We start from the raw sequence: 13,873 nt of genomic DNA, 5'->3' as shown, positions 1-13,873 counted from the left end.
CTATCCTTTCACTAGTGACCAATGACATCCTCTGAGAAATGTAGTCAATCCATTCATTAGTGACTGGTAACCGAGACTGCAGCCTCTTTATTCAAAAGAGATTGGTGACATTATTGAGGATGCACATATCCATTCACTAGTGACCAATGACATCACTGAGCATGAATACTATCCATTCACAACAGACTAGTGACATCACTCAAAATGTAAGCTATACGTTCATGAAATCGCTTGAGAATATAGTCTATACATTCACTAGAGATTGATGGCACCAGTAAGAATGCAGCCTATTCAGTAGACAGAAGTGACAAACCGTCCTCTTGTAGATGTGTTATATATTGTATGTAGGGAGAGCATATTGACAAATGCTGTATGTAAGTGGCTTCTAGGCTTTGGGCCAGCCTGCAGCTTGCAAATTCACCACAAGGTGTCAGCAGTATACCTATATAATTCAACCTTCGTGTAGTTAGAGCACATTATGAAGAAATCTACGCAGCCTCTCCTCTTTACGTGGCTCCTTTAATGAATGGATCCTGCATTTTTTTCATATACATCCTTTTATCACTCAAGGGAAAACTGTTGATGTTACTGGTTATATGTGATATTTTACCCTGACCTCTGCTACATTGTTTTAAGCTTCAAAATTTTAGCTCTTCTTCTTTATAATGGGCGTAAGTAACTGTGATAATAATCGTCAGGTGAAAATGTGCAATCAAAAAGTTCAACAAAAAAAATCCAGATATTTCTATTAAGATTAGATATATAGATATATATATATATATATATATATATATATATATATATATATATATATATATAATATATATATATCTATATATATATATACACACACACTCTCACGATTAGGCTCATGTTGGGTGAATGTGCAGGCCACACCATTCATAGAAACTCTCCAGAATGCCCCTTGAACCAATTCTGCACAACTTGGGCCCGATGGCACAATGCATTAACCTGCTGGAATATTCTTATCACTGTGGGAGTATGTGAAGTCCATGAAGGGCTGCAAATGGTCGCCACGCAGTAACATGCATCTCTGATGTATTTAGTTGAACCAGTAGACCCGACCATTCCATGAGAACACATCCCATACCAGTATGGAACCACCACCAGCCTCCCAATGCCTTATTGACAACTAGGTCCATGGCTTTATGGGGTCTGCTCCACACATGAACTCCTATCATCAGCCTGAAACAATTGGTACTGTGACTCATCGGGCCATGCCACATGTTGCCAGCCCTCCAGGGTCAACTTACCTAGCTCACGAGCTCCTATGGAAGATAAAGAACGCTGCATGACCTGTGGGATATGTGTGTGGGGTCTTCTGCATTGAATGAGGATGATTTCTGCTAGATTCACATGGACAATTCTAGCCTGACTCCGTCTGACTAAAACCTACATCCTCGGACCTGGCATGTCTGTTACTTTGAAGCTTAGCTTAAGGCTTCCTTCACACAGGCGACAAAGTCGCGCGGTTTTATAGTGTTGCTACAAATCGCATGTATGTAAAGCCCATGCTTTCCTATGGATTCCTACACACATGTTTTGTAGCATGCAACAACCTGACACAAAAACCTCGTGGTTCTGGCGATATGCATGCAGCTCGCGAGGTTTTGTAGCCCTTGTTTCCCTATGGAGCCTTCCTCTCTGTTGCATTGCATCGTACAAAAACGCGATTTTCGTGCGATGCGATGCAGCTTTGACAGTAGGAAATCCTACTGTCAAAGACTAATCTAAGCCCTAGCTGCAGGAAAAAAACAAAAAACATCACCTTACAAGCGCTGTCCGATGCCGTCACAGCTTCTCCCCCCGGGTCCCGACACTGTTTCTTTTCATCATCTTCTGGCTGGGGATTGAAAAATCCCACCTCCTGAAAGCGCTGGCTGTGATTGGCTGATGCTTAGCCAATCACAGCCAGTGCTTGATTAATGGCTGTAATTGAACCAATCACAGTCATTCATTGAGTGCTGGCTCTGATCGGCTAAGTGTCAACCAATCACAGCCAGTGCTTTCCTGGCCAGAAGATGATGAAGAGAAACCATACTGGGTACCGAGAAGAAGCTGTAGTGGCACCCTGGACAGCGCGGGAGAGGTGACGTATACTTATTTTTAACATTTATTTCTTCAGTTACAGCTTATTTTCAGGGTAGGGCTTATATTTCAAGCCCCCTTTCCCCCCCCCCAAATTCCTCGCATGTGATGCTACAAAGTCGCGCAACTTTGTAGCACTACAAAATCTCGGTATTGCCGCAAGAAGACGCAGCGATATCGCAAGGAACGGTGATGCGATATTGCTGCGATTTTTCTTGCGGCGATGCCATGTCGCCTATGTGAAGGAGGCCTAAAGGGCACAAAATAGCTGACGGTCTCATTAAACTGGTTTATAGGATGTATAAAAAAGTTTCCTAGGCTCAGCGGTGTAGTATACTACTATAATATCCCTGATCTTCCTGTTTACAAACTACACGATGATAAATATCATCATGTGATCGCGGCAGTTACCACCACATGAGCTGACATCACCATAGACATAATGTTACCATGGTGGGTTTCGTTTGGGTACATCAGGACGGATGGGCACCGTCGGGGATCAGCAGGCTCCATGCAATAAGTATATTGGAATTTTCACATTTAAAGTCTTCTACATCCTAAACCCGTCCCAATAATAATAGTAATGTGATTATCATCAATTGTAGAAAACGGTTTACCATTTTTTTTTCTCACCATAATGCAAAAATGTAATTCACATATTTGTAGAAATCCCCTATAAATCGGGCCTCATCTGCTTACTTCTCCATTTAACCCCTTGGGTGGCAGCTTTCCTACCACCCTGTCGTGCCCACCAGGGCAGGTTTTTTAAAATGGTCTAATCATTGAATTTCAACTAGTTTTGCAGTTGCGTCTCAAGAGCCATAACTTATTCATTTTTCCATTGACATGGCCATATGAGGGCTTGTTTTTGCGGGACAAGTTGTGATTTTTTAAACAGGGGGGAGGAAAAAAAGAAATGGTGAAAAAAGAAAAAAAGGGGCCATGTCATTAAGGGGTTAAATAATGTATTAACTTCCTTCTCTGGGTCATTACGACGCAGACGGATACCACATGTGTGATTGTATTTTTGATTTTTTTACAAAGTAAAGGGAGACAAGTGTTTTTTTTATTTTTTTAATAATTTTTTTCCTTTTTTTTTTTTAATTTTTTTTTTTTAATTTTTTTTGTCCCTTTAGGGGACTTTCACAGGGACCCATCAGGACCCCTGATCACATTCCGGGGGTCTGATGGTGACAGCCCTTTACATGCTGCAGTGACAGCCCTTTACATGCTGCAGTCACATAGACTGCAGCATGTAAAGGGTTAACACAGCAGAGATCGGAGGTTTTCTCTGATGTCTGCTGTAAGAGCTAGTACCTAGCTGTCCTCTGACAGCTAACAACCAGCTCTCCCTGCCACAGAGACCATCGGCTTGCTTCTGACAAGCCGATGGTCTCTATGGCAACCTATAAACAAAGCAGGAGATTGCCGGCATATCTGCAATATCTTCTGCTGGTTTTTCAAAGCCCTTGCTTTGTTCTCTGTGGGTCTGTGCAGGCAGAGCACACTGTCACAGCTTGTGGCATTGTGCTCTGCAGCTCCCATAGTGATACATAGCCCGGAAATCTTCCGGGCTATGTTGCTATGAGCAGTGGAGCTCGTCCCCGGAAATTTTCCGGGCGTGCCACTCAAGGGGTTAAGGGTGCGCTCACACCTTGTGGAAACACTACAGTTTTTCCGCAGTGGTAATACCACAGCAGAAACGTTTACTATTAATGGGATTAAAGCAAATTCTGCTTATATGTAGAGGATTTTCTGCTGTAGTTTTACTGCATTTCCACAATGTATTTTCTAACGGTTTCTCATTCTGACTCCTTTTCAGACCTTATTTAACCCCAACAAGACTGTGGTGAAGATGTTCCTTGTCACCTATGACTTTAAAGACATGCCCGTCAACCATGTGACTTTTCTGCGTCACCGCATCTTCCTGGTGCCCGTGCAAGAGAACGATGGGGAAAATGAAGGGCCGCACAGTGCCTCCGGAGGAGCAGCTGCTAAGGAGAAAGCCAAGAGGATCCTGTGCTACCTCATGCATCTGAGGTATATGCCTACAGCAATGGCCCCCTTTCAGCTTTCAGAATATTTCATCCCCCAGCTATGGGTTCTTTCACACTTGGGTTGGGGATTCCACTTTCTTGCTCCTTTGGGGAGCAGGAAAGGGGAATCCCCACGGCTGAACGGTTCCCTCTCTGGATGGAACCGAACAACGCCAGGAGGATCCCATTGACTGTAATGGGGTCCGCCAAATTTCCACCCAACTGCCCGGTTTTGCATCCAGCACTTTTTTTTTCTGGCATAGAGTAAATGCACACGGATGGAAATTCCGCGGCAGGATTTCCCGCAGAATTTACACCCATGCTCGCTGCGATAGGATTGCATTAGTTAATGCAGTCCTATGCAGACAGACATGATTTTCCATAGAGGCCTGCGGGAGGCCCGCACTAAAATGGAGCATGCTGCAGGTGTTTTCCTGCACACGCAATCCACGCCTCAGGGGAAAATGACATCCACGGGTATTTAACTACCTGCGGGTGTCCAATGCATCCCTATGGGGCGCGGATCACGCGTGCGGGACACCCGCTGCGGATCTGTCCCCGTGGACATAAGGCCTTAGGCCGCCTGCAAACAGTCCCGGATTCCGCAGCAAATACAGTCATAGCATGCAATGGAAAAGCGCTTTTTCCTTTACACGAGCGAAAATCATTTGTGATTTTTCTGCTCGTGGACGAAAAATTACAGCATGCTCTATTTTTCTCCATTGAAGTCAATGGAAGCCATACAACCGCTGTCCTTCCGCAATTCACGTTGTGGACAGGTTGCGGAACTACGCTATCGCCTAGCGAGGGCGTGGGAAAATCTGTACTGCGCATGTCTGACAGCGAACCGTCCGGACCATCCTCAGTACAGAAGAAAGAAAAAATGACAGGTAAGCGGGGTCTCCAGCCATGCACAGGGTCGGATTCCCATGAGGGATCCGGAATCTGACCTGTTCGTGTGCAGGCGGCCTTAGGCAAAAATGCTGCGAAGTAAGAATGCTTTCAAAAATAGAAGTGTTAATGGTTTATTTTTGGCGATTAATAAAATGCAAAGTGAGTGAAAAAATCAAATATTTGGTGTGACCGCCCATTACTATCAAAACTGCATAAATTCTACTAGTCACACTTGCATAAAGTTAGGGACTTTGTGTGCACTGTACCCAGAAGAACTGATGCTATTGTGAAGGTAAAGGACAGCCGCACCAGAGATTGGTTTCCTCGTTCAGTCACTTTGCATTTTATTAATTGGTAAAAATAAACTATTAACACTTCTATTTTTAAAGCATTCCTACTTTGCACCATCTTTTCCAGCCCTGCATTAGGCTTTTGCACAGTAGTTCTAGAACATGGTCGGCTCAGATGCAGCTCTAGTATAGGTCTACGCAATGCAGTCAGCAAATAGTCAGATACCAGTTCTACTCAGTGACAGTGGTGTCCAGAAAGTGGGAAAAGTTCTTAAAAACACTGCTGTTAAGACTCGTCCACCGCTGCATCAAAAAGTGTTTTCACGAGTTCTAAATAGCAAATCTCTATTCTTTTCAGGTTTCAGCGGTCAAAGTCTGGAAAGATATACCTCAACGAAGACATCCGCTTATTGTTCTCACGTAAATCTATTGAGATGGACACTGGCATCCCATATGAACTGAAATCCTTCACCGAAGCCCCCAAGAACCCCAAATACTCCCCGAGGGTATAAGGACTGAGCCCTGGGAAAGAGGCTTGAGGCTGTGAAACACCCTCACCTCATTCCCTGAAGATTACGCACACCTTTATTTATTATCTCCCCAATAATCTGGTCTTCAGAATCCTCACATTTACCACTGGTGCCCCCTCCTGCTATCCCCCCTCCCCTCCCCTCTTACTCCTCACTCCCTCCTCTTCCCTCCCTCACTCCCTCCTCTTCCCTCACTCCCTCCTCTTCCCTCACTCCCTCCCTCCTCTTCCCTCCGTTGAATGACAAATTAAAGTCCAGCCCCACAGTCTTTGGGTCCCCAACAAAAAGGAAAAAAACCTTCTGCTGGAATTTTGTGTCCGGACTATTTTTTTTGTTTTTTTAATTTAATTTAATTTTTATAAATATAGTTTTAAGGTAAAAATGTTCTATTATAGCGAGGTGCGGTGCACACAACGCTCGCGCTTCATGCTGACACACTATCGGCTAATGAAGCCAGTGGTGGTTTCGGCTGTTACTCCTATGTCTGCAGAACTGGTGGGTAGAGTAGATTTTGTGAGGAGCAGAAGGTCCCATTTCACATGACCTGACGTGTACAAATTTAGGAAAGGCTGTAGATAAAAATTAAAATCAGGAACAGCCTCATTAAAACCCTAATGTAAGATTGACCTCATTAATATGATCTATAGTCGATCAATGAGCATAGCTATGATTGGTTCGTACTCCGCTGCCATCTGAATACAGTTTCGAATTGTTGTTCTTTTCTAAGATACCATTGTCTCGGATGCACAATATGTCCGACCTTGTTCAGAGTTGCTCATTGTTGTTGTCATAGGATCTGAAAGCTAAAAGTATTGAAGCGTTGGAATAAAATCTTTTAATCTGGACTCAAGTCTTTTAGATTATGGATTAGCAGGCAGTGCTATAGAACATGTTTGATGCTGGATCATGTTTGCTTTCAACAAGCACATTCATATCACAATCTATCAGGGCTCTACACCAAATGGTCCCACAAAAAAAAAGCCTATTGGGGGCCTGTTCATACTTTGATCCCTTAGGGTATGTTTACACGTAGTGGAATTGCTGCAAAATCCACATTTCCGCAAGAGATTTTAGAAGGTACTGCGCTGCCTCTCATCTCCGAAGTCTTTGCGCTCCTGGCGCTTCCTTCACCAGGCACCCGGTGGCCTCCAGTGAGTGCAGCGCCGATGGCCACTTCCACATTACTTGACCAGTGGCGCTGCACTCATTAGAAGCTATTGGGTGCTTGATGAACGAAGCGCCGAGAGTGCGAAGACTAAAGAGATGAGAGGGAGCGTGCCATCTTCTAAAATTTAGAGTCAAAATCTGCAGTATTTCCGCTATGTGTGAACCTACTCTTATGTTAAGGTCACATCCGCAGGCATATACAGTTGCAGCCCATAGATTTATTTAGTATGTATATTCGTCTTCCCAGCAATCTGTCCCGAAAAACTAGAAGTCAGATTTTAAGTTTCCTAAATTAGCCTCTAAATTCCAAGCATGAGTCTGTGTTCCGTTGACTTTAAAGGCTATAGACAACCTTGTGGGCTTTATTTCCCCTCTAAATCCATATATTTTTACATAAAAATGATATTTGCAATTGGATGCTATTAAAAGTTTTCAACCATTAACTTTCCAGGCATGCCTGGTGTCCCATCATAGCGAACGCTGGGGGACTTAGATTCTTGTACAATTGGTTAGGCAGACTGACGACTATGGAACTAACAAAGGGAGGGTGGAGATCTGTATGTGCAGTAGACAGCAGTAGGGAAGAAGTGTGTAATTTACTGCTACACAAGGGGAAGATGGGGGACCCTTTTATGATTCTAGCGGACCTCAAAGTGCTTGGTGGTCACAGCTCCGTACTGTGAAAAGAAGGCAAGTAGACGACTATCGGTGCTAACGCATTCGCTTTTACTGCTCACCCTGCTGCCCAGACAGTCAGATTTCCTCCCCTGCTCGGCCTGCTGACATCCGGGCAGCAGTGTGACCAGTAACAATGAATGAGTTATCGCCGACGGGTGCCAGCTCCCCTTCCTTCACATTCCAGGACACGTGGCAAGATGAGAAAGCAAATGGTTAAAAAATGTTGTAATAAACATATACTTGCAATTGCATGTTATGTAAAAATACATGGATTTAAAGAGGAAAAGAAGCCAGCGAAGGTGTCTATAGCTTGTAATGATATAGTTGGCATCACCTGACCGGCGCTCAGTAGCGGTGCGGGGTGATGGTGCGTACTGTGCTTTTGGAACTGGCAGCGCACAGTATCCCCATGTGAGAAGAGGCTTTCATGAAGGCTGAAGTCGGCTCCGTGTCCGCAGCTGACTCAGAGTCAGAATTTGCACCAGTGGTGCCGACTTTATTTTACTTTTTGATGTGGAAATGCTGCGGAAAATCTGCAGAATTTCCGCCATGTGTGAATGCACCCTAATTTTTTTTTTTTAGGTCAGTTCCACACGGGCGCATTTATGTGCTTGTAATACAGATAAGTGTCCCGACTGCGGGTCAACTGACCCGAACTCAGAGCATCATAGATCCTATAAATATGCCCGTAATATGCTCGTGCGAGACTGGCCTTTAGTTAAGGTCACATTGGCAACATAGTGGCAACCACCTTGGGTCTTATGTCTGTCTGCATTTATATGCCACGTTTTTATCAAATTACCAAAAACAAAATGGTCGTCTCACTTATTTTAAACTTTGGGGTTGCCCATAGCAATCAATCTGATTACACCTTTCAATGACTGGATATCATAGGAGCAATCTGATTGGCTGCTATGGGCAACACCCTAAGTGACAGTGTCCTCCAGCGAGGTGATTGGCTCCTGCAGTTGATGTAGGCAACAAAACGGCTTCCCCTACAGTCCGCCTAGAAGGATGACTCGCTTTACATTTCCACTCAAGTACATCAGTTTTTTTTTCATATTTGTTACTTTTAAAGGCGTTGCCGTTAATATTTAATCTATTTTATGTGTAGACATCTGATAGTTTCTTAGTAGAGGTTACATTTTTAACTCTGCAGCACAAAAGGTTAAAAATATGTGCCAAATGTCACCAACTTATACCCAGATGTTGCCGTCTTGCTCCCTTGAAAATAAACTGGCAATATACAATATCCATGTATGATGTGTTTTTTTTTCTTTGTATTCTCTGTTATTTTGGGACGTTTTGTTAAATGAGATATGTGCAGCGTCTGGGCGGAAGGCCGGCCATTGCTGGTGAGACCACAGGGTCTCAAGAAGGTTTTAACGAGTGGCTCTGTGATCTGTATCCAACAATGGTGTACTATGGCCCAGCTCGGCCACGCGCAATGCAAAATGTACAGACAGATGTAAACGATGGAGGTTAGTCTTAACGGTGTTGTCACGTGACGCCAGTACCCCTGTTCACCTCTGTTCAAGCAAACTGTTGCCTGTTGTTAAATAAGAGTCTGCAGACAAAGAGATAGTTTTTAAACCGGGAGTACACTGTTTTCTTTACTCACATAGTCCAACTTTGATTTTCCAGGTATAAAGCAAGAAGACAGTCTCAGACATAACACTTCTGGCAGGCTTCCTTCTGATTCAACTCTGTTACACTTACACTTTTACACACACACACACACACACACTCTTTTTTTCTTCCCATAATCTGGGTGTCCTCAGTCTAAGTTATCTGCTGGACGATCCCTGGGGGTACACTCCTGACACGGTGGGTTAACACACAACTCTTGCTTTTTCTTGCTTGCAAGTTACTCCTCCCGACTTGTCATAACAGGAACCTCTAAGCTTCAGTCCCCAGAGGGGAAATATCCCACAGCAAATGTGATAGGCCCACAGCTCTGTGCAGGCAGAAGCAAAAGCGAGCTTCAGCCTCCCGCTGACACGTCCTCCTCCACAGACTACATCTCTGCAACTTCTTCCTCTCACTTCTTATAAACTCCCAAAATGCCACACACAACAAATAAGTTAGGTAAGACAGATTTTGCCACAACAAAGCTTGTTAGCACTGACATAGAACACAGATCCACACAAATATACACAAGACCGTTTACAAAGCGGACATACACCTACTCTAAAGACACCCCAACTTTGGGCCACTAAACATGAATAATTACTCTGCAGCTAGGCACCCAACAACGGTGTCTGGAGCTGAGAATTACTACTGCCAACGGGGTTACACCTGACAAAGTTCTATTTCGTGGCTTACTAACATGACTTTGTGCAGGGTCCCTATTCACCATACCTGTCCAGGAGTACCTGACAGAGCGGTGGGAAGTAACCGAGATGAATTGGTTTAGAGGGTCTATTTATAGAGCGTAAGAAACTGAGAAAGATAAGATGCCACCACATAATACCGCCATGCTGGGCACACTTAACCCTTTCCAATCCACTGTCTGACGTCTGAAGACATTCTGATTAAAGGCTGTACAGCTCCGATGTCAGAAGACGTCTGGCAGGATCTTCTTACTGTATATTATTGGCCACTCTGTTGTCGGGGGCCTCTCCAGCATGTCCCATATCATAGTACTGGCTCAAACCAGCAGATGGTGCCATTGTATAATGGCAGAAAGAGAAAAACCCCTAGGAAACCCTGAATCCAAAATTGGATTGCAGAGGGTTAATACCACCACTGGTGTAGCTATGGAGGATGCAGAAGAAGCAAACATTCCTCTGGTGCATAAGCAAATTCAGTGATATAAATGGCACAATAGGTTTGAGGATATTTTGGGTGTATTCACACGCAGCGGAAAAAGTCGCACCATTTAGTACGGATTTTGACGCGGATCAGCAGCAGACTTCAACTGAATGGATGAGGTCTGCTGCAGATCCATGACAAAATCTGTACAAGATAGTGATTTTTTTAGGTATTGCGCACGCAATATTCAGCTAATAGAACCAATTGAAATCAATGGGTTGGTTCACATTTCTGTATTTTGTGTGTCCATTTCGGTTGTGCCAAAAAAAAACAAAAACTACAGCTCACTCTACTTTTCTTTGCATTTGCGCACTAAAGTTTCCGATAGAAGTCAGTGACGTGGGGGGGGGGGGGATGACCAATATGCAAGGAGATGCGTAATGCACTGTGTAATTCCACGGGAAAAAAACACATCCAAAGCTCCATACAGGAATTAGCCACTTCAATGGGTGAATCTTTGTTTTCTGCGGGTAGAAAAAGTACAGTAAAATACACCAACATGTACACAAAAAAGCCTCGTTCAGTGCGCAAAAAAGTTGTTCTGAGGGGCGCAAAACAGCATTTTGTGTCAACATACTGGGGCATCTTTATTTGATTTCAATGAGAGCTGTGCCTGCAGTTACAAGCGTCGGCCACTACACAGAGGTCAGAGCAGAGACTTCCGCTGCTTCCGTTCTGATCTCGTGTGTGTGTGCCCGCTCATAGCACGGCAAATACAACCAGCTGATCGGTCGGGGTCCCGAGCGCCGGACCCCAGCCAATCAATTATTGATGGCCTATCCTGAAGATGGGTCCTCACTAGTATTCTCCCTGGAAGCCCCCTTTTAAGGCCCACTTTTTGCACCCAGATTATGACTTTGCACTGCTTGATTTCAGACACGAGTGCCATGTTAAATATGCCCCACTGTTTGTTTCTATTTGTATCATTTTTATCATCTTTTTCAACTAAAAATACTGGAGCAGATGTTCGCTGTAGATAAATAGTAAATATGAAACATCCTTTTTTGTGGAGTCTTTCCTCGCCTATGTTGTGTTTTTGGGTCCGTAGACTTGAACCCCTTAGTGACCAAACTTTTTTTGTTCTTTTCCAATTTTTCCTCCCCCCTTTTAAAAAATCGTAACTCCTTTGTTTATCCATCAATGTTGCTGTATGAGGGCTTGTTTTTTGCGGGACGAGTTGTATTTTTCAATGGTGCTATTTAAAGTACCATATAATGTACTGAAAAACTTTAAAAAAATTGTAAGTGGAGTAAAATGAAAACAAAAACAGTGCGTCTTGTTTCTACGGAGCACAAACTGCAACAACAATAACATAACTTTATTCTATGGGTCAGTACGATTACTATGATACCAAACTTATATACCGTATATACCGGCGTATAAGACGACTTTTGAACCCCGAAAAATCTGCTCTGCAGTCGGGGGTCGTCTTATGCGCCGGTAATAAAAAAAAAAAAAAAAGTGTAAAAAAAAAAAAAATTTATTACTCACCTCCCACGGCGTTCTGTCGCGCTCCGGCAGGATGTCGCTCGCTCCTCGTCCCCGCCGCAGCATAGCTTTCTGAATGCGGGGCTTGAAATCCCCGCTTCCAGAAAGCTAATACACACGCCGGCAGCCATGACAGCATTGAATGGCTGTGATTGGCTGAAGGCGCACGTGTGTTAGCAATCACACCCATTCAATGATGTCATTGCATTCTGCCAGGCAGTCTATCAAGCCACCCCACAGGGATAGCTTGATAGGCATTCTGCCATGGCAGCCCTGGGGCCTTTCAGAAGACCCCTGGCTGCTATGACACTTGCACAGCTCCCCCCCGATCGCATATAAGCCTCTTACTCCCCACTTCTACACAAGGCAACCTAAACAACCAATCACCGTGAATCAGATAACTCAAATAACCAATCACTGTGAATCAGGTAACCGAAATAACCAATCACCGGGAATGAGTAAATCCAAATAACCAATCAGGTTCCGAATGGTGTGCTTTTTGGGAGTAATAGAGATATATGCCCCCTGATCTCATCGTGGGGGGTGGGCATTTGGGGGATTTAAATGCCACTATCAGATTTGACAGCAGCATTTAGCCTGGGTTCACACGGGACATATTCCCGTCGGAAATCTCGCGGTTTGGCCGCAGCAAAAACCGCAAGGTTTCCGCCGGGAGAACCGCCGTGGAAAAGGCCGCTCGCTCTTTCGCTGCGGCCGGCGCTTCCATAGAGGAGAGCGTGGCCGCAGCGGAATGAAAAAAAGAATGGACATGCTGCATATTCTGAAACCGCGGCTGCGACCGCCACAGCCATGGTTCCAGCTGGACTTACCGCAGCGGATCGGCAGCCCCGTGTGGACGAGATTTCTGAGAAATCTCGTCCACATAGCTGGCTAATCCCGAGATTAGCGGCCGCGGGCTGAATTCCGCGCGGCAAATCCGCCCTGCGTGAACCCTAAAGGGTTAACAGTCCTGATCAGCCATGCGGACAAACGGGGCTGTTGCCCGCAGGTGTCAGCTGTAATAAACAACCCACGATGTATGGAGGGAGATAGCAGCGCATCTTTCTACAGGCATTTTCCCATGGACTTTTCTAAAACATAAAAAATGCCTTGAAATGCGTATTTAAAGAAAAAAGCCATCTAAAAACCACTTGTAAAAAAAGAAATGAAATTCATGACTTGCCTTTTCAAGTCACAAAAAAAACTGAAGACCACCTTGCATTGGGGCCGAGGAGCTTCAAGTTACGCTGCTGCTGCATACCGCCACCGATTGTACAGTACACATAATACTCCTGTACAGTGCGTACATAAGGCTACCATACTGTGTTATACAGCCGAGCGCTCCGTGCGGGGTATGGAGAACGCAGCTGGACCGCTCTGTTCTTTATACCCAGCCTGCCATCAGGCAGCAGGATACAGCTGAAACAATAGTATCAGCTGTATCCCGCTGTGAACCCCTGATAACGCTCTTTTAGCACGAAGGATGAGCGACGGCTTAACGAAAACTGCAGGATGTCCGTGCAGCTAGACACGACGATGATCGCTCAAAAGATTAATCTGCACTTAAAACAATACCAGAACAGGTCTACATTTTCAAGCTAGAAAGATAAAAAAGTTCTGGAGGTCAGAAGATCGCAGCAAAGAGTAAAAATAAATAAAGTTGGTATTCTTGCAATCACACTGACCCACGGAATACAGTTATCACGCAGTTTTTGCGGCACTATCTACACACCGTAAAAACGACGCACCCAGAGACGGTGGAAGTGCGTTTTTTTCCACTTCACTCCACTTAGAAATCTTTAAAAAAGTTTTTCAGTACATTAAATAGTACAATTGGTCCCACAAAAAAAAATGATGTTGATTAAAG

The 13,873-nt window shown here is 44.4% G+C and overlaps 1 protein-coding gene across 1 annotated transcript in view; it reads left to right on the top strand.

Annotated features, from left to right (window-relative positions):
- Positions 1–8,956, top strand: part of ATOSB (atos homolog B) — a 43,814-nt gene extending 34,858 nt beyond the window's left edge. Inside the window, exons 8-9 of the mRNA XM_066602681.1 lie at positions 3,932–4,149; positions 5,688–8,956. Of these exons, the coding sequence (XP_066458778.1) occupies positions 3,932–4,149; positions 5,688–5,841 (372 nt within the window). The 3' untranslated portion in view covers positions 5,842–8,956. The remainder of the gene's footprint in view (positions 1–3,931; positions 4,150–5,687) is intronic.
- The last annotated feature ends 4,917 nt before the right edge of the window (positions 8,957–13,873 follow it).

This window comes from Eleutherodactylus coqui, chromosome 5, assembly GCF_035609145.1.
Source record: "Eleutherodactylus coqui strain aEleCoq1 chromosome 5, aEleCoq1.hap1, whole genome shotgun sequence".
Classification (NCBI taxonomy): Eukaryota; Metazoa; Chordata; class Amphibia; order Anura; family Eleutherodactylidae; genus Eleutherodactylus; species Eleutherodactylus coqui.
The sequence above is the reverse complement of the archived record's forward strand: the minus strand, read 5'-3'. Positions and strand labels throughout refer to the sequence as shown.